At 38.0% G+C, this 22,445-nt stretch overlaps 1 protein-coding gene across 1 annotated transcript; it reads left to right on the forward strand.

Annotated features, from left to right (window-relative positions):
- The first annotated feature begins 10,780 nt into the window (after positions 1 to 10,780).
- Positions 10,781 to 15,671, forward strand: LOC139715396 (5-hydroxytryptamine receptor 1F-like). Its single transcript, XM_071626970.1, has 2 exons — positions 10,781 to 11,341; positions 15,660 to 15,671. Exons 1-2 carry the CDS (start codon positions 10,781 to 10,783, stop codon positions 15,669 to 15,671), a joined length of 573 nt encoding a protein of 190 aa, XP_071483071.1.
- Positions 15,672 to 22,445: the final 6,774 nt, after the last annotated feature.

Genomic DNA, 22,445 nt, shown 5'->3' on the forward strand with positions numbered 1-22,445 from the left:
TGATTGCAATTCACTGACAAAGTGCATATACTTCAGGATGAATATTTGGAAAATAATGATTGTACAGGCCACCCTTTCCCCAAGGGGATGGGGGGGGGGGGGGTGGATGCATCCAAGCGAACCTATAGGTTACCCGTGTTGTGCACATTTAAGGGAAAGATTCCACTGGACCTTCTGAGTTGTTGAATCTCGAACATTATATTGAATATCTTTGTCTCTTGATAAACAAACGGTGACCATTTTGGGCAACATTTGGTTTTCGCGAAGAACTCGCGTGGTTTTATTTGTACTTACGTGCTTCATGATCACTGAATAAGTATTATGTTGGGTTCCTTATGTCTCAAAATATATATTTATACATTCAAGTGCTCATCGCGGATACCTAGTTGCAGGATTATTAGAAAGACAGGAAATGGCAGCCATTTTTGGACACCATTTTGGATTTCTGAAAGTGCTTAAGTGCTTTATTTGTATTTCATTATCTCCGAATAAGTATTATATTTGGTTTCCTGTGACTCAAAACGTATACTTCGACATTCCATGTGTGTACAGTTGAAATCTACTTGCAAAATTATGAGAATAAAAAAAATCAGGAAATGGCGGCCATTTTGGAGGCCATCTTCATGGATTACGGTACTTGCGTGCTTCAACAACTCTTAATATGTATTTTACTGAGTTCTTCATCCTTCAAAACATATATTTAGACATTTTAATTTTGTATTTGGGTTACCTGACTTAAAGTTATAAGAATTTTAGAAAATGGCGGCCATTTTGGACGCCATCTTGGATTACGGTACTTGCGTGCATCAACATCTCTTAATATGTGTTTTATTGAGTTCTTCATGCTTAAAAACATATATTTAGACATTTAAATTTTGTATTTGGGTTCTCTAGTTGAAAAGTTATAAGAATTTCTGGATATGGCGGCCATTTTGGACACCATCTTGGACTGCGGAAAACACTCAAAGAGGATTTAAGTGGACTTTTAGTATGTTATTATAGACATTTTTCTGGACCTATCCTGAAAAAATCAGCTTGTTACCAAAAATGTCCAGGTTAAACCTAATGCTCTTGGACTAAATACCGAAGATGTCCAAATGATGTCACTAAATCCCGTAATATTCGTTACCGTAATATACTTACTTCCTCGTTGCATTTAGCCAAGCAATTGTATCTTACTAATCAGTTTGAAAAATGCAAGTTCGATATAAAGAGTACTTGGAGGGTGATAAACACAGCTTTGAAATCCAGCACTGTTACAACTTCCCCCTTTATACTTATACTAATGTTTGAATGACGGTCATCAAGTTGATGATCGACAGGAAATAGCGGACGTATTTAATGATTACTTTCTTAACTTAGGACCAGATCTTGCCAGCAAAATACCAAATAGACAGGAATGCACAAACCATGTTTTTCATTCTTAATGTTGAAGAAGAAATCAAAGAAATTGTTGATAACCTAAATATTAAGAAAAGTATAGGTAATAATGGTATTTCAGTTTTTCTTTTGAAGAACATAATAAATGAAATATTTCTCCACTTACTTACATTTTCGATCAAGCTTTATCTAGTGGCAAAGTCCCAGATAAAATAAAAATAGCTCGAGTTGTTCCCATACAAAAAGGTCCAAAAGAATTTGTGAATAATTACCGCCCGATATCTCTCTTAATCTCAGTCTCGAAAATTGCTTGTTTCCAAACGAACTCTTAGATTTCTTGTTAACTGCAATATTCTTTCCAATTTCAAATTTGGATTCAGAAAACAGCATAGCACAACTCACGCTTTATTAGCTTTCATTGATCATTGATAAAGTAGCTCATGCTTTAGATAATGCTTCCCACACCATCGGTATTTTTCTCGATTTTTCGAAGGTTTTTGATACCATTGACCATCATATTTTGTTTTATAAGTTAAGCCATTACCGTATCCGTGGGAGGGCTTTAGAGTGGTTTAAAGACTACTTCACAAACAGAAAACAATTTGTTTACATAAATGGTTGTGAGTAAAGTATGACGTCAACTGCTTGAGGTGTCCCCCAGGGTTCTCTTCTTTGCCCACTTTAATTCATCCTGTACATCAACGATCTCCAAAATTCGTCACAGATTCTTTCTTTTATTTGTTTCGCTGATCATTGCTGATGATAGAAATCTATTTCTGTCTCACCCCAATCCCAATACGCTTGTAAGTATGATGAATAATAAATTGAAATCTGTTCAGTCCTGGATTTACGCCAACAATGTTGATAAAACACATTGTAGGTTATTTAGCAATTCCCTGCAAGTTATTCCAGATGAAGTTAAGATTGATGATATAGACTTAACCCGAGTAGATAGTACTATATAAGTTTATAGGTGTTTACATCGATAGCGACCTCTCCTGGAAAATTCACTTTGATTTTTTATGCAAAATGTTGTCACGAAACACATGAATCCTAAACAAACTGATTTTTTTTTTTGCCCAACCATATTTTGCAGATTGTATATTCAACCATGATTTCCCCATATCTCAACTAGTGAGTTAATTGCGTGGGGTAACGCATCCAAATATTTCCTGGATTCGCTTTTTCTTCTTCAAAAGCGAGCGATCAGAATTATTATGAGCAATTTTTTGAAGGTACATGAAGTTTTTACGAACTCTCAGTTTGGTTTTCGTGAGAAACATAGTACTTCGCATGCTCTTTTATATTTCGTTGATAGAGTAGTTCATGCCATTGATAATCATTCTCATTTAGTTAGTATTTTCTTGGAATTCTCCAAGGCCTTCGACACCATCAATCATGACATTTTACTTTATAAATTATAGCATTATGGAGTACGTGGGAAGGCGTTGGAGTGGTTCAAGAATTATTCGAAAACAATTTGTTACAATTAAAAACAATGATTCAGTTATCAGAGAAGTTAAATGTGGCGTCCCACTGGGAAGTCTTTTAGGACCGTTATTGTTCATTATTTATATCAATGATTTTTGTCGTGTATCTGATGATCTCTCTTATATTCATTTTGCAGATGATACAAACGTATTTTTTGCCCATAATGATATTGATTTACTTGTTCACAAAATTAACGTTGAATTGAATAAAGTGATATTTGGGTCAGAGCTAATAAGTTATCATTTAATGCTCAAAAAACGAAATATATGTTTTTCAGCAATACTGTTGATATTTTAAACACAAATACAGATTTAGATGATTCTCATCTACAAAGAGTATCAAATATTAAATTATTGGGGGTCATTGTAGATGATAAACTTTCCTGGAAATCACATGTTGATAATACTTGTAATATAATATCGCGTAAAACAGGTGATATTAATAGATTGAAATTCATATTCCACAAAAAACATTACTTATGTTATATTCGTCGTTAATATTGCCTCATTTGAATTATGGAGTTTTAGTCTGGGGTAACACGCATCAGAATTTACTTGAAAGAGTGTCCCTCTTGCAAAAGAAAGCCCTCCGCATTATCTGCCATTCCCCTGTACGTTCTCATACAAACACGTTGTTTGCCTCTAATAAACTCTTAAAAATTAAAGATTTACTTTTGTATGATTTAGGCCAATTTATGTATAAGTATTGTAACAATTTGCTTCCATCTATTTTTGATTCCATGTTCCTAAAAACCAATCATTTCATGAATATCCCACTAGGCGTTCCAATGAATTTCATTTACCCCTCTTACGCACGATCCTTGCTAAAAATACATTTATCTATATCGGCCCAAATTATTGGAATTCTCTGAATCATGATATAAAAAACGCCCCATCCATACATTCTTTCATGATGAGACTGAAGTCCTTTCTATTGCAATCGTATGACTATGCAGGACACAACTAGCCATTTGGCCTTCTTTCTCACAAACAGACTTACTCACTTCTTCCTCTTTGAAGAATAAATTGTAAATTTTTTTGGATGTCTGCTGCCATCTACGCTTTCGCCAAAAGAGTCATAGACATGAATGTCTGTCTATGATAGTAAGTGTATTTATCTGTGAATCTAATTCTCAGTGGGCTTCCAGACTTCTTCCTCTTTTTTTTTCTCACCTTTTGTAGTTATGATGCTTCAATTAATCTTGCCATTGATGTTATTATTCCAGAGGGGCCCACATTCTACAAGCTCTGTCTTTTTAGTGGGTCTCTCCATTTTTCGCACTTTAAGCAAAGTTATACATGTACTTTATTTCGATCACTTGTTTTTTTTTTACTATAATGTATAATTACTATAAGGTCCTCCTCAATTGTTTTACATTCTTTTCGATACATAAGGTTCTGTTTACCTTATTCTCTGTTGTCAAAAAGAAGTGTAACTTATATGTTTTGTCGAAAAATGAAATAAACTTTGAATTGAATTGAATTAACCATGCAGGGTATTTATCTTACACAAACGCCTTATTTCAAAAATACAATTTTGAAACTGATAGATTTTTTTTAAAATTAAAATCAAGGTAGTTTTACGTATAAAATTTCCTCAAAAGACTTTCCTGATGCTTTTTTTTAATAGATGTTCATAAGAAACAATATTCTGTCCACCACTATCCAACTCGTCAGAGTGAAACCTATCACCTTCCACGCACTCGAACAATTTTCGCTGAAAACACAATTATGTATACAGGTCCAAAATATTGGAATGATCTCCCAACAGAAGTTACAAGCTGTTTGTCATTATCATCCTTTAAGCGCAAACTCAGACAGCATGCATTGAATAGCTACCAACACACAAGTGCACTAACATTCCTTTTTGTTCTGCTCATGGATGTTCAACAATACTGCTCATTTGTTGTTGCCTTGTGAAGAGACATGTGTATATCATGTAGTTGCATACTCTCTCAAATTCCTGCCAATCGGTGTTTGTCCTTCCACTTCTTGTAATAGTCCATGGGCCAGGCCAGATATTGGTACCATCTGAGGTGGCAAAACCTTTTTGGTGTCATTTTGTTTGTCGGGCATAGATATGCTTATCAAGCTATGATAGCATTTCCAAATGAGTAGCTTAGTCATAGTAAATGAATTTTTAACCAATCTGGTCTCGTTGCTATATCCCTATACTTCTGAATCGAAACTAACCGCCTTACAAAGAAGAGCACTGTCTTCTGTATGTTCCATAGAGCTGTAAAATGCAGCTCTATGGTATGTTCACAGGTGTTCTGTTGTAAACGCGGTGCGCTTAGTCTTTATTCAAGGCAGCGAAGGGAATATCCAAAGGTTATGATGTCCACAGCGCTTAGTCCTTATTCTAGACGGCGAAGGGAATATCCAAAGCGTATGATACAGTGTATATCCTTTTATCTAAAAACAACAACAACAAAAGCAATTCCTAGTGAATTTTACCGTATTTTTCAATCATTTATCATTTTCCGGTGAAAACGCTACGGTGAAAACGCTGATACCACGCCAATGTCGCTTTATTTCCCTCCAACAATATAAGATAATGCAAAAACAATGTACCGGTACACTACGATACATTATAATGAATGATATTGTAAATGAAGAGTGATTTTTGTTTAAAACTGATGTATTTGTTGATAGGGTAGTATAAAAATAGTATAGATAATCCCTTTTATGAGGAACTTTAGATATGATAACGGTACATTGGTCTAGATAAAGAACTAAGCGCACCGCGAGACAGCTGTGGACATCATAACCCTTTGGATATTCCTTTCGCTGCCTTGAATAAAGACTAAGCGCACCGCGTTTACAACAGAACACCTGTGGACATACAGAAGGCAGTGCTCTTCTTTGTATAGCGGTTTAGTTTCGATTCAGAAGTATAGGGATATAAATACGAGACCAAATTGGTTAAAAATTCATTTATTATGACTAAGCTACTCATTTAGAAATGCTATCATAGCTTGATAAGCATATCTATGCCCGACAAACAAAATGACACCAAAAAGGTTGTGCCACCTCAGATGGTACCAACAACCCATTTTTCGGGTCTTGGCCCATGGACTATAAGATCTTCGGTCGCGTCGCATGGCGTTATAGTTTCCCCTTATTTATTTCCCTTTTCATGCCGCATTGCAGCTGGCTGGTATATCACATGATATAGGAATTGTTGATGCATGTCTTCCATATTTCCGATTCTTTCCCAGTTTCAATGGAAGCCGGAATGTTTAAACCCTAAAATTATGTCGCATTCACATTATCACTCCCATGTCAAAATTGCTATTAGAGCACCTGCTAGTGTGCAGCATGTCGTTACTTGTTCTCATTTTGTGTGTAGCATGTCGTTACTTGTTCTCATTTTATCATACACATAAAATTATGTGAGAAGAATCTTCGGTACCCCGAGTTTTAATGTTCATTCTGTTTTGTTTATCCTTTAGTTTGGTCTTTAGATGTACCCGTGCTCTTCATCCTGTTCTCCACATTAGGTTTTTGTTGGGATCTTCACTCAACAAGCTCTGCTTTTTAGTAGGTTCCATCGTATTTCTCTTTGCATTCTTTCTCTGATTGAAAATGATACATCGACCGCTATGTACTATGTTTGTATTTTTATTTCTTTTTGCATATATCCAAGCTGGACATTCTGTATTATTATATTTTGTTATGCTTTATGTATTTCCCATCAAAAAACACGAAAATAGAATTGAAATTGAAATTGAAATTGAAATTGAAATTATGAACACACCCTTCAAGTTCGGTAAAAATCCAATTATCCGTTCCTGAGTTATTTGGAAGTTAAGCTGACTAAAGTTCAAAGGTCAAAGGCGTCATAAAGGACATACAATAAGCTTAATCTCCCAATGATTCAAGAGCTGATGACCAGATTTTCACCAAACTTGCATGGTATGCTCATGATGAATTAAGAAAGAAACAATTCAGATTGGGCTCATTATAAAGGTCAAAGGTCACAGGTCATTAGTGTCATGAAGGACATAACATGAGCTTAATCTCCCAATAACTCAACAGTGGATGATCAGATTTTCACCAAACATATTGTGTACATGTCCCTATACCTCTATGGTTGTGTAGAAGATACTACTTTTTTGTTTGTTTGTTTGTTTTTTGAAGTAGGCCGTATAAAGCAATGGGAGAGTTGTGTGCCAATTACCTAATTCACGATTGGAAACAAGTAACAATATAAAGAATTCATAAAAGGACGGAATTTTATTGTTTTATAAAAAGGAATTGTCATTCTCTTCCTCCCTAATCATTGAGGCCAAGCTGAAATGTCGCCTTTGAAGAGCGTGAAAGCGAGATTTCGGCGTGCTGCTTAGTGAGCAAAACAGTCAAGAGATTGGATTCATAATTACGTTGCTTGCATACAGAAGAACAATATGAAATAAAGTGACCTTTGCTATCTGGAGACTTATGTGACTCTAAATCATTGTGTATGTTACACTCTACCGGCCTTTATTATACAAATAGTGAATGGTCACGAGTGCAATGGTACGAGATTTCGCACGAGGTGAAAGATAGAGCCGAGTTGAATAGTGCGCCTCATCTTTCACCGAGTGCGAAATCTCGTTCCATTGCACAAGTAAAGACCATACACTATTTTGATTTATACAACGTCCAAGTAGATCTTTTTGGTTGGAGGATTGTTGGGTAGGTCTAAGTAGGCCTAGAAGTCTATATATGTATGAAAAATATAGCCATACTTACATGTGGATCCACTGCGATTCTCTTTCTGGCTAGTGCAATAGTGTAGATAGGTCACAGCTATACTAGCGCTCATACACGTACACTAGCACTACGTAGCGTAGGCCTACGTACGCGCATGCATGTACCGCACACGTACACTGCGCTAGCTTCTTGCGATCCTCAATATGCAACACACAGTACATGCAGTACCGTACAATTTCTCGAACCGTGGAATAGAAAGAAAAAATCGAACCAAGTTGCACGCAAAAATAGAACCAAAATTGCACGGCGCGTTAAATGGAGTACTTATTGAATATCACGTCATCAACAATCCTCCAATCAAATTACAAGGATCTACTTGGACGTTGTATAATATACAAATAGTAAATGGTCACGAGTGCAATGGTACACAAAGACCATACACTATTTGATTTATACAACGTCCAAGTAGATCTTTTTGGTCTCAGTAGGCCTAGAAGTCTATATATGTATGAAAAATATAGCCATACTTACATGTGGATCCACTGCGATTCTCTTTCGGGCTTGTGCAATCAGTGTAGATACAGGTCACAGCTATACTAGCGCTCATACACACGTACACGTACACTAGCACTACGTAACGTAGGCCTACGTACGCGCATGCATGTACCGCACACGTACACTGCGTTAGCTGCATGCGATCCTCAATATGCAACACACAATACACGCAGTACCGCACACTTTCTCGAACCGTGGAATAGAACGAAAAAAATCGAACCAAGTTGCACGCAAAAATGGAACCAAAATTGCACGGTGCGTTGAATGGAGTACTTATTGAATATCACGTCACCAATAATCCTCCAATCAAATTACAAGGATCTACTTGGACGTTGTATAATAAGTGTTATTAGCTCATGTATACATTGGTACGAATGGGCCTTCTTTTTTCTCAGTTAGATACGTTTATGCTTCGTTGTTGGACCTGTTAGTAGGTCCTCAGAAAGTCCTTACTGCCACTATGGACTCTACACGTGGTAGGGTCCATGCTGCGATGGCGCTCTTGCTACCTGGACTTTGAACTTGTTAAAAGTCCACGTAGTGGGTACTCTCCGGAGACCCTGCAGACTATCAGTACGTTGTAGCAGATCCCACTGCGTCATGGCCATTTTACGTGGACGCAGCGAGAACTACATGGACGTAGCGCCGCGGCGCGCCGGTGTAAGGGGTCTTGCAGAGCCCACAAATGTCAAAATTGTCCACTAATGTCAAAATTACCACAAATATCATAACTCGTCATCCACAAATGCCAAAATCACCACAAATGCCATAGCACGCACGTCAACCACAAATGTCGTAACGCGTCAACCACATTATGTCAAAGTTACCAGAAATGTCATTTGGCCCTAACACGTCAACCAATTATTTCAAAATCTGATTAACCACAAATGTCATAACACGTCGACCACATAATGTTATATGTAAAAAAAAAAATCTACATTTATTGCAAATGTCATAACGCGTCAACCACAAGATGTCAAAACTCATTGCTTGCATTAAACTAATGAAAAATAGTGAATCATACTGCAATTTAATGTACGTTTGTCTGACCAGGGAGATAGGAAGAGTCTCTTCCCACCTCCCTGGTCTGTCTGTCCATCTGTCTGTTAAATGGGATGAAACTTGGTTGGAGGATGAAGGTTGATCACAGAATTACCTTTGTAACATATCGTCTTATGTTATTTACCTACTCAAGAATCGTTGCATATACATACTTTGGAATAGTACGGTATCCCGTGTTTCGACGAATTTGTATCTTGATGATTTTGCATATAACTTAGCGTATTGTTAAGTGGTATGTACTGTATTTCGCTGTTATTGATTAATGGAAGAAATAAGAATCAATTCAGTTCAATTCAATTCAACTCAACTCAACTCAACTCAATTCACTTGAATAAAGGAATGATTTAAGTAGGCTATAGCCGCGACAGCGAGAGAATTATACAAGCAACTTGCACATTGTTCCTGGAAAAGAGCTACTCACAATTCCAATTTTCTCCTCGAAGTGAGTTTTCAATAGAAGTATATAATATAGCAAGTAGCCAACAGTATCGTCATGGTTCAAAATAAACGAAGAGAAAATCAAAATAAAACACTTATAACCTTGGGATACCGTTACAGTTGTTTTGATATGCGGGCGCCGACTGTACGTGCGTAAGCGCGTTTTGGAGGTGGGCGTGCAGGAGTCTACATTAATAGTGTTTCATGGAGAAATGAACTTTCAACATAGAATCGGATCCAGTGTTGGCTATTAAACTATACATGATCATTACCACTGAGGAACTAAAAGGCGCTCACTCATTCCTCTTGATCTCACAAAATTGCGATCAAATGACAGGATAAAGAAAGAAAATCAGCTCTCTGCGTCGACGTATCTTTCAAATTTGACGAATGCGACGAAACCACTGGCTGAGACCAAGTGAGGGACTTCCCTCGGATTCTCAAAAGGATGGACAGGTTATGTGCTAAAGAGGCACTCGGACAATACAGATGTACATGCGTGGGTGAATGAGTAACAGTTTATAATCCGATAATGGGGACAATATAATTGAAACTATATCCACTTTACTCTGTGATTCATGATATCAGCATGACACCATCTCCAAAGTCCATCATACACTAGTTTACATCACCACTCGAGTAAAGACCAGACGCTCTTCAACAGATTTCAACTTTGAATACTTGATACGGTACCATCTTTTCGGTAAGCTCAGCATTGAAACCTGTATCTTTTTGACTCTTCGTAATTAAGAATTTGAGTCATCAAAATCAATCAAATAGTCTCCTAAAAATAGACAAAACGACTAAGTTTCTCCCTCAAAAATAAGATTACAATAACAACAACAACAAAAACAACTAAAAGTTGTTTCTTCTTATATGATATGTCAGTTGCCATTTGAAATTGTAAGTGTCCAATTTTCTTAGTCTTATGGTCTGATAATGAATGGTTCTTATCAAGTTTTGGTACCGATACTGTGAACTTTTATGCTTGGCAAGGGTACGAAAATGACTCTTTGACAATACCTTCTATTCTACAAAGGAATACAGTTTAATGTGTCATTTTGGCACGGTTGTGAATCATGATTATGTCGTGACACCTAATAGTGTATCACAATGTGACACCCTCAGGTTTCCTCGATTCGGTATAGGCCATAAAGATGGATGAAGTCTCACTCAGCAGAGAGAATGTCACAAGCTTTAGCTTCGTCCACAGGGCCACAGTCATTTTCAGTAGCTTCGCAATCACTACGGCGGTAGTCGGTATCGTCGAGAACCTGGTGATCTTTCTCGCGTTCGCAATGTCGAGGAAGCTTCAGACGGCGACGAACATCTTCCTCATCAACCTCGGCATCTCCCAAACAGTAATCTGTCTTGACTTATTATTCGTGTCTTCCGTGTATTTGAACAAGATGAAATGGCTACGGTCCGATGTAACTTGCCGGGTGGCGTACACACTTTATTACAGCTTGACTTTCTGCATATCGCTCAACATTGTGGTGGTTGCTCTCAACCGCTACGTGCTCATCACCAAGGCGAAGGAGACGTACTCCCGTGTCTTTTCGAGGAGGAATGTCGGGTGTATGGTGACCTTCTCCTGGCTTTTCCCCACAGTCACCGTCGTGATTTCCAACGTGACTGGGACCGACCACCTCGTCAAATACGACATGTCTGCTCAACGCTGCATCTACACCTTCGACCATCCCAAGGGAAAAGCTATGGTTTTGTTTAGCGCCATCTCCATAGCAGTTATCTTTCTTGTAATTCTATGTAGCTACTGCAAGATCTTCAGACATGTTAGACAGAGCACCCGCTCACTTGAAAGTTCCTCTAGTAACAGCCAGGCGCGTCGACAGAGAAACATGATGGAGCTACAAATCACGAAAACTTTGCTTTGTTTGATATGCTTCTATTCCATCTTGTGTGTCGGTAGTAGTTATAGTAGTCTAAATGGTGACGCCCTATGGGAAATCGCGTGTTGTAGGCGAATCGGGGGTGTTCACTTTCCATAGGCCCTGTGTTAAAGTTGGACTTAGAATTTCTCCATAGACGCTGTAGTTAAGAAATTGGCCGAAATTTTTTTGTGACGCCCTATGTTATAACGTGTGATGTGATGTTGATATTTTGTCTAAGTCCGAGATATGTTGGAACTTAGAATTTTTTGGGTGATGTGTTGAGTGAATGGGTGAAAATGTCTTGGTGACGGTTGTATATGTTATAACGTGTGATGTGGTTTGCGTGTGAAGATTGTACATGAATGTGTTAGTACCGGTTTTGGTGTTGCGTTGTGTGCGTGTGTGCGTGGCGTAATGGTCCTATGTTATAACGTGTGATGTGATGTTGATATTTTGTCTAAGTCCGAGATATGTTGGAACTTAGAATTTTTTTGGGTGATGTGTTGAGTGAATGGGTGAAAATGTCTTGGTGACGGTTGTATATGTTATAACGTGTGATGTGCTTTGGATTCGGTTGGTGAGGACCGTGTGAAGATTGCACATGAATGTGTTAGTATTGGTCTGGCGTTGCGTTGTGTGCGTTGTGTGCGTGTGTGCGTGGAGTAATGTGTGGTTGATGTGTGATTGATGTGGGCATGTTTTTTCTTTGTGTGTGTGTGCGCGTGGTCGTGGGATACAAGGGGTTCTTTCATATTTCCTTGTTTTACTCTTTATTTTCTTCTTCGGAGAATGTGTTGCGCTGTGTGCGCGTGATCGTTGGATATAAGGGGCTTTTTCATATTTCTTTGTCTTCTTCTTCATTTTTTTCTTCATTTTTTTCTTAATGGTTGACATGCGTGGAATATACATCAAACATCGATGTAGGTAAAGAAGTTCGTTGGTATTTCTTTATTTTTTTTTCTGAATGGATGAGGAGAATGATATATAATATATTTATATATATATATATATACAAAAAATGATTTTGAATGACGTTCTTTTATGCATTTCTTTATTTTCCTCTTTATTTTTTATCTTCTATATGTTACGTGTGGTATACTATGTTAGATTTGAAAGCATTGTAAACGCAATGAGAATATATCATCGATAATAAATCTATCGAATTATTTAGTTTTAATGATTCTATGCTTGTAATGACTAGATAGGACTATATACAGTACATATACAGCTTAGCTACAAGGCAGCGAAAACTCGACATTTTTTTTTTAATCGCTTTCCTCTGTATCGGTTATACAAGCAAGCTATGTCTATACAACAAATAGCAACCGAGTTATATGGATTTTCGTTATTTATCGTCTTTTTATCGGTAACACAAGTGATATACGAGGAACATGGCAGAGACGTATGTATTTGGTTTAAGAATTAGTATTACAAATGTACTAAAAAACAAGAGACCCGCGGGTCTAGCGCTCACCTGAGTATCGCAAGTTCACCTTTCACGCAGTCACTAATCTAAATTATTCACAGCTCTACCAAAATTTGACGAGGCATTCTCAAGTGGAAGATGAAAATGTACAATAAGGGCCCAATGTTTTCAAGATTCCTTAATTTGGGGGAATTGGGGCCCCCTGGGGCCCTCTGGGTGGGGCATGGTGCCCAGTTTGATAAATTGAGATCCTGACCACCTAGGGATGCTACCTGCCAAGTTTGACAAAAATCCATCATGAGGTTTTCAGGAAGAAGATGAAAATGTACAATTCAGGCCCCCATTTGGACCCTTCCAACCACCCCCCCCCCTACCCCCAAGAGGGGCACCCCTGGATCTCCTATGAACAAACTTGAAACTACAGTCATTAATGTACTCACTCATAGTATTATCTCAGCTCTATAACTTCTGATTCTAGAGAAGATTTTTAAAGATTCCTTCATTTGGGGGTTTGGGCCCCCTGGGGGCCCCCTGGGCGGGGCATGGTGCCCATTTTAACAAATTGAGATCCTAACCCCCTAGGGATGCTACCTGCCAAGTTTGGTGAAAATGGGTCATGAGGTTTTCAGGAAGAAGATGAAAATGTACAATTCAGGCCCCCATTTGGACCCTTCCAACCAACCCCCCCCCCCTACCCCCAAGAGGGGCACCCCAGGATCTCCTATGAACAAACTTGAAACTACAGTCATTAATGTACTCACTCATAGTATTATCTCAGCTCTATAACTTCTGATTCTAGAGAAGATTTTTAAAGATTCCTTCATTTGGGGGGTTTGGGCCCCCTGGGTCCCCCTGGGCGGGGCATGGTGCCCATTTTAACAAATTGAGATCCTAACCCCCTAGGGATGCTACCTGCCAAGTTTGGTGAAAATGGGTCATGGGGTTCTCAAGAAGAAGATAAAAATGTACAATTTAGGCCCCATTAGGACCCCTCCTCACCTCCCCCCCCCCCCCCTGGGTCCCAAGGGGGGCACCCCTGATTCTGCCATGAACAAACTTGAAACTACAGTCATCAATGTGCTAACTCATAGTATTAACCTAGCTCTATCACTTCTGGTTCTAGAGAAGAAGATTTTTGCGGATTCCTTAATTTTGGGGGGTTTGGGCCCCCTAGGGGCCCCCTGGGTGAGTCATGGTGCCCATTTTAACAAATGGAGTTCCTAACCCCCTAGGGATGCTACCTGCCAAGTTTGGTGAAAATGGGTCATGGAGTTCTCAAGAAGAAGATGAAAATGTACAATTTAGGCCCCATTAGAGCCCTCCCCACCCCCCTCCCCTGGGTCCCAAGGGGGGCACCCCTGATTCTGCCATGAACAAACTTGAAACTACAGTCATCAATGTACTAACTCATAGTATTAACTTAGCTCTATCACTTCTGGTTCTAGAGAAGAAGATTTTTACAGATTCCTTAATTTTGGGGGGTTTGGGCCCCCCTGGGGGCCCCCTGGGTGGGGCATGGTGCCCATTTTAACAAATTGAGTTCCTAACCCCCTAGGGATGCTACCTGCCAAGTTTGATGAAAATCGGTCATGGGGTTTTCAAGAAGAAGATGAAAATGTAAAAAGTTTACGCACGACGCACGACGGACGACGCACGACGGACGACGGACGACGGACGACGGACGACGCACGACGCACGACGCACGACGGACGCCGGACGAAGGGCGATCGCAATAGCTCACTTGAGCCTTTGGCTCAGGTGAGCTAATTATCCGAGATATACCAATAACATATATATCTAGGTCTATATTACAAAGGTACTTAAAATCAACCCAAGATATACCAATAACATAATAGGTCTATACACTTTACCTTAACCCGTTCCTTCCGTAATTTCCCGAGAACTGTCGATGCCCCCAATTCCTTTACGCGTAAGAACGAGAATGGACAATATTGGTCATCCGCCAATGCGAATGCACTCACTCATAGTTGAGAAGTTGCTTGGTTGTTCTCTGTCGTTTTTATATACCTGTACATTGTATCCGAACACAGCTTCGATACACCCAGCAGCGAGAGCTGCTCTTGCGTTCGTGTCTGTACTCGCGCGTAACATGATAGTCTTGAACGTATGGTCGGCCGATTCTGCCCGGGCTCGTCCACTTACCATGCGTCGAGGCTGCGTGATATTCAATTTTATATTTCGTATACTAGTAACACTTTCTGCCACGACAGTATTGATAAAGCTGTATTGTAGACCTATGGCAGCGCTTACACATTGAATATATTCATTGAATATATTTCGTATCGGATCATATACAAACAATGTCATAAAGAAGGGATATGGGTGTGATGAATGCAAATAGCGTGAAATAGTAATATCATATTGTATTAAACATTTTCTGTGAATATTTGCAAATAGCGTGAAATAGTAAGATCATGGGCAAAATATGAACGTGAAAACAAAAGCTGTCAATCGTAATTACAAAGAGGTAACGCGGCAAAACTAAACCTACATGCCGATGACGTATGCAAACTCGCCGATTTCTCACGATTACTTACATCGATTCTATGACGCCGCAACCCATAGGGCAGTGTATCCAAATATTGCAGACTGATTGTGTACAAAACGATATTATGTTTTGTATTCCTTAGGAATTATTCTATTTGACCGTGTGATTTTTTTTCTCACTATTTTATGTCTATTTTTATCTTCGTGCAGGAGGAGGCATGATCGATGAATCCATTAAAGTATCTCTATTTTGGAAGAAAGCACGAATTTTATAGATTAGGGTTGAAATGGTTGAAAGTCTGGGTGTGAATGAAATCGGGATGTATCACGATTGCCTAACTGCAGAGGGGTCTGCCGCTGTTAACAAGCACCAATGATTTGAAACATTACATAAGGCAATTTTAACGAAATCTAAAGAAAATGTACTGGATATATTTTGAGATCAAACGTTGAAATCAGAACATTGTTGAACCACCTATGCTAGACGTACCTTACCAGTGGAATCAGTTGAATCAGGCTATCCATTGCACTTCGAATGTTAACTTTTTTGAAAAGTTGCACTCATGACTCATTTGTTTGTAACCGCTTTCGAGCATACAAAATGCAGATTATAGTTGTTGTTTTTTGTCATCATTATTGTTTCATTTATTTTTATGTACATGCGTGTGTAATTATTTTTGTATTCCATAATTTACTTTTCCTACTGCGCCTTGAGTACATAATTATTTTGTCATGTGGAATTGGCGCATCAACGAGTGCCCGGTATACTTATTAGAATATAAGAGAATATTTTCTATGTAAAACAAAATAACAGTATGTTGATGTGAAAACTGCAATGATATGGTATAGTATAACGTATAGAAAGAACGTACATCTTCTCGTGCGCTTGTACAAAGGAAGAGTGTGAGGTCAAGCAGCTTCGTATATGTACATTGTATTACATAACTTCTTCGCTTCCGACCGACGGCAGATATGATATCATTGTGCTGGTGGGCTATACACTAAAACTGAATTGAAATTGATGTGAAAACTGCAATGATATGGTATAACATATAGAAACAACGTACATCTCGTGCGCTTGTATTGAGGAAGAGTGTGAGGTCAAGCAGCTTCGTGCGTATTACATAACTTCTTTGCTTTCGACCGACGGCAGATTCGCTGTCATTGTGCTGGTGGGCTATTACACCGTGACAAGTCGATGTCGTGATTTTATGCATATCGTTTACTGATTGTTTTTACGAGTTTGGTCTCCTGATTTGGTGAATTGTAATGGAAGGATACCTGTGATACGTCTCTGTTAGTTCTGTCAAGAAAAATACCATCATTTCATTTCATTTATTTCCACATTAAAAAGACGATCATTGCATTCATTCAAGTCATAGTATAGATAAATTCATTGTGGGGGACCAATTAAGGTATTTCAGGCTGGTTGGGAATAGGCCCCAAAGTAAATACAAGACTTTTTCAACTTACAATAATAATAGGTACAAAATACATAGGACACAAACGGTACACAATCAAAGCAGGCTAAAGGAGGAAAAAAGAAGACAGTGAAATACTGGCAGAATATACAAAACTATGTTGCTATTAAGTACGAAAGTGCGTCTAAAATTCTTTATGAAATGCGGCAATGATTTGCAGTTTTTCAGTTCCTTTGGTAAATCATTCAACAAAATGGAACCTTGATAAAAAGAAATTGTTGACTTGGGTAGGTCAGTTCGGTAGAGGGGAGGATGAATTGTTTTGGTTCTTGTATTATTAGAATGAATGCTGCTGTTGAGATGTTAACATTGTTGTATAAGGGCGTTGGTAATGCACCGAATAAATACTGTTGCATAAAGATTCCCGTTTGAAAGCAGATTATATCTTGAATTGGTAATGTATTCATATTTTTTTTTTGATAATGCAGATGTTTGCGACAAGTAATGTGAGTGGGTTATAATACGGAAAGCTTTTTCTTGCGACAAATGCATGCGTTTTACATTCTTTTTAATTGAATGGCCCCAGACGGGAGTGCAATAACTCAAATGAGATGAAATGGAAATGGTCGTCTGAGTATTTCAACTATTGTGGATTATGATATGAAACGAGAATTCCATCGTGTGAGATCCCTTCTTTTTAAATTTACTGAAGTGAAGGAATCAAGCAAAAACACTGCTAATCCCGCAAGCTGTACATTCGGTGTATACATAAGAACCTGACTGCATGGGATTTAAATGTATAAAACTCACGTTGTTACTCTTCGGACTGTTTGATGAGCAAAAATAGTAAAACTGAATTGAATAGAACAAAAAAAAAAGCATTTCGCCTACAAACTTGCACGGTACATACAGGGGTTGTATATCATAACCACCACTATACGAATAATTGATGACATTGTTCACGAATCACCTATACACTCACGCATAATATTCACCACTCATCATACGAATTGACAACGATCAATCCATTGTGACTCACCTATATACCAAAGAAACATACTCAATATACAAATCATATACGAATGAATTAACTTAACCGAAGCAAATTAATCAGACGCTCTGCTTGTCATTACCCCTCACAAATGCAAGGCACTATGCCCCAGGGAGCGGCACCTGACAGTACGATAGATTTACCAAAATCAGTGGAAATGATTATGAGCACATTCGACCGTACATGGCACTGCATGGTGAATAAAGTTAAACGATGTGGACGAGGTTTCTCCCCCTTTCAAGTTGAAGAGAAGTTGTGGCTTACAGAAATCATTTTGGAGATAGCGATGTTGCATAAAGTCACCATAAAGTGTAGATAACAGTAATGCCCGATTGTATTTTGCTAGAAATGTAGATGTATAATTATTGTGTGTAGATTGCCGGGTGTGCTGAACCAAGGATGGATTTTGGGTGTATAGACTTATTTTTTTCTTCTTTGAACATCGTGTTGGCTTATTTTCTATGATCGTGCAAAGCTTGAACAGCATAATTACATCCTCCAGCTGTGTTACAATATATTTTCTTTTATGATAGATACGATATTGATTATTGAATTCATATTACGATGATGATTATTATATTGTTCCGTCGGTAAGTCACTTATGACTAAACGTGGTATTCTGTTTTTACATATCACTAGGGCGTTGTCGCTTTTATTCGTTTTTCCCATCATTGAGGGATTGCATTGAGGAAAGAAGGATCCAAGTAATAAAGTCTTGTGTCGTTCATTTATTTTTACACCCGTCTGTAGCAACCCCCCCCCCCCTGCAATATAACATTACTTTTGGCATGATGATTACATCAGAGTATTATAGTAGGTCTAGGCTTTTCAGTAAGAGTTATTGTTTGAAAGGAGTGCATGAATGAAATGATTAATGAGTGACAAAAGACGATGGAAGGAAATATTTAGGCCTAGTGACAGCTGCGGTGGAAAAGGGGGGGGGGATGAAAATGGAGAAAGTTGGTATGGTTAATAGAAGACGAACTGATAAAACAAAGATCCGTCGTTGTATCAATTGAAATTGGATGGAGGATTATTCTGGTGCGCCAGTGGAAGAAAATGGAGAAATACCAGTGCAAATGACACTGGGAAAGAACCAGGTGAAAGATGAAAGATGTATAGGGTGCCATGCTTCAATCTCTTGGTTAATTCTCGCTGACAACGCGTACCAGCACCTATATAAGATGGCTACTCCGAGCGAACTTTGCAACTCAGTGGAAACCAGCCAATCCTCCATGGCATCCGAGGGATCTCCTTCTATGTATCAGGGAAAAAGGGCAATGCCTCCTCTTACGGCTATACGGGTAAGTTAAACAAACATTACATAAAGTTATATGAATTTTACGTTCGTGAAATTGCATAATATGCACTGCACAGTATGTTTTATCGCGTGATTAGGATAGAGGGAGGAGTAAAACGAATGAAATACAAGTGCAAATGGTACGTTTATCAAGCTGTTTTACGGTAATGCGAAAGGTAATATTGTGTGTTAACGAGTATGAATTTTTGACCGCCTGTGTTTGTTTATGATTGTAAATAATTTCACGTTTAAATCAAATGTATTAAAATCTTTGATGTAGAATAGAAAATGAGTGACTAGAAATATTTAACGTATCGAAATGTTACTGCAAACGCCAACTTTATATCGTGATTTACGAACACCGCAAACACCTCTCGCACTCGAACAGCTTATGTAGGATAAGTCACGCACCACACACACACACACACACACACACACACATCCAGACACATTCACACACACACACACACACATCCAGACACACACATCCACACACATTCACACACACACGCACACACAGAGACACACACATCCAGACACATTCACACACACACAGACACATACACACACACAGTACATGTAACACGAGCTTATCATAATGCAGTCAGAAAAATAACACATTTTCAAAGATTGTAATTCCTTTGTTCACAATATTAGCTATGTTTATGGACGAGAAATAGACCACGTTTCAGTTTTTTTTTCAAACTGCTTCATTTCCTCTTGTCCTTTCATTTAATACATTTACACACTTGAATGACTGTATGTTTAAACGTTCACAACACATAGGTATATCAAGACACTCAAATCAACTATCAAATTGAATCACCAAGTACCAAAGACATTCTGACGAGTTACAAAATATTTTAATCGTTAAGAAATGCGACTGAGCAGGACAAACAACCGTACAAGTGTAAATCAATGCAGTATGAAATATTCGTCAAACATAAAAAGGTCCTTACAAATTAAGATATTGTTATTTCTCCTGTAATTATTTCATCCTTGAATCATTTTGGCGTTTAATCATAATTATAAGAGAGATAACTTTGTCAGTGTTTGTACGCCCTACACATTTTTTTTTTATACAATTTACTCGCATGATCAATTTTGTCATTGAAAAATTAGGCGAATTGCCAGTCCTACAGGACAAGGACAAGGATACACGAATACTAATTTCTGCTAAGTTGCATGCATAAACAGTTCAAACTTTAAAAAACAATTCCACTTTGATTTACAGGAGATACGGTATCATGACATGCTTAATTTGAGGGCTGGAACTTACACTTTTTGCTATAATCATTCAGTGGCTAATGCTTTTAACCATCGTGAACGTTACGGTTATCTAACGAAACAAAAAATGGATTTCCCTACTCGTTTGATTCAAACGGAGATCTCGTGTATGATAAGTCATAAGTCATAACCCATGCGCGTAGAAGATCCCGCTCCATTCATTCACGGTAAAGAACAGGATGTATAATACGCTTTAGTAGTCGTTCCGTCGCGTCATCCATGCAGCAGAACCGAAGGGAAGACCAGCTAGTACAGCCGAAAATGGACTATCCATTATATAATCTTGCCAGATTGAAAATGAAACGAACGAACGAACAAACAAACAAACATAATAAGACTACATTGTATTGAGTTTTGCCAAACTTTAACAAAATATATCGACATATCATTCTTTCAAAACATATTATTATATATCATGTATTTTATATAGTATATTATATTTCTGTCATGTGACCGTGCATCACAAAACGAACAAAAAGTCGCACACTGATTTTGCGTGAGGACTGAAAATAAGTGAAATTGGGCAACCTAGCCGATCTTGACTTTTTCATATTTTCTCAAAGAGCAAGTCTTCTTTTACAATATGCTAAAATTTGGGATCATGAAACGGGCGGGAAAGTGTGTTTTTTAGCAGTTTATCTCGACCATATGGTAGAATAGTGTGATTAGGTGTGTCTTTCGAGTCCCCTTTTCATTTCTGAAAACCTGGTACACACTCTTCTACCATATGGTCGAGATAAACTGCTAAAAAACACACTTTCCCGCCCGTTTCATGATCCCAAATTTTAGCATATTGTAAAAGAAGACTTGCTCTTTGAGAAAATATGAAAAAGTCAAGATCGGCTAGGTTGCCCAATTTCACTTATTTTCAGTCCTCACGCAAAATCAGTGTGCGACTTTTTGTTCGTTTTGTGATGCACGGTCACATATATGACAGAAATATAATATACTATATAAAATACATGATATATAATAATATGTTTTGAAAGAATGATATGTCGATATATTTTGTTAAAGTTTGGCAAAACTCAATACAATGTAGTCTTATTATGTTTGTTTGTTTGTTCGTTCGTTCGTTTCATTTTCAATCTGGCAAGATTATATAATGGATAGTCCATTTTCGGCTGTACTAGCTGGTCTTCCCTTCGGTTCTGCTGCATGGATGACGCGACGGAACGACTACTAAAGCGTATTATACATCCTGTTCTTTACCGTGAATGAATGGAGCGGCATCTTCTGCGCGCATGGGTTATGACTTATGACTTATCATACACGAGATCTCCGTTTGAATCAAACGAGTAGGGAAATCCATTTTTTGTTTCGTTAGATAACCGTAACGTTCACGATGGTTAAAAGCATTAGCCACTGAATGATTATAGCAAAAAGTGTAAGTTCCAGCCCTCAAATTAAGCATGTCATGATACCGTATCTCCTGTAAATCAAAGTGGAATTGTTTTTTAAAGTTTGAACTGTTTATGCATGCAACTTAGCAGAAATTAGTATTCGTGTATCCTTGTCCTTGTCCTGTAGGACTGGCAATTCGCCTAATTTTTCAATGACAAAATTGATCATGCGAGTAAATTGTATAAAAAAAAATGTGTAGGGCGTACAAACACTGACAAAGTTATCTCTCTTATAATTATGATTAAACGCCAAAATGATTCAAGGATGAAATAATTACAGGAGAAATAACAATATCTTAATTTGTAAGGACCTTTTTATGTTTGACGAATATTTCATACTGCATTGATTTACACTTGTACGGTTGTTTGTCCTGCTCAGTCGCATTTCTTAACGATTAAAATATTTTGTAACTCGTCAGAATGTCTTTGGTACTTGGTGATTCAATTTGATAGTTGATTTGAGTGTCTTGATATACCTATGTGTTGTGAACGTTTAAACATACAGTCATTCAAGTGTGTAAATGTATTAAATGA

The sequence above is a fragment of the Diadema antillarum genome, unplaced genomic scaffold, assembly GCF_040938485.1.
Source record: "Diadema antillarum isolate AM-2024a unplaced genomic scaffold, OU_Dant_1.0 scf00000048, whole genome shotgun sequence".
In the NCBI taxonomy this organism is placed as follows: Eukaryota; Metazoa; Echinodermata; class Echinoidea; order Diadematoida; family Diadematidae; genus Diadema; species Diadema antillarum.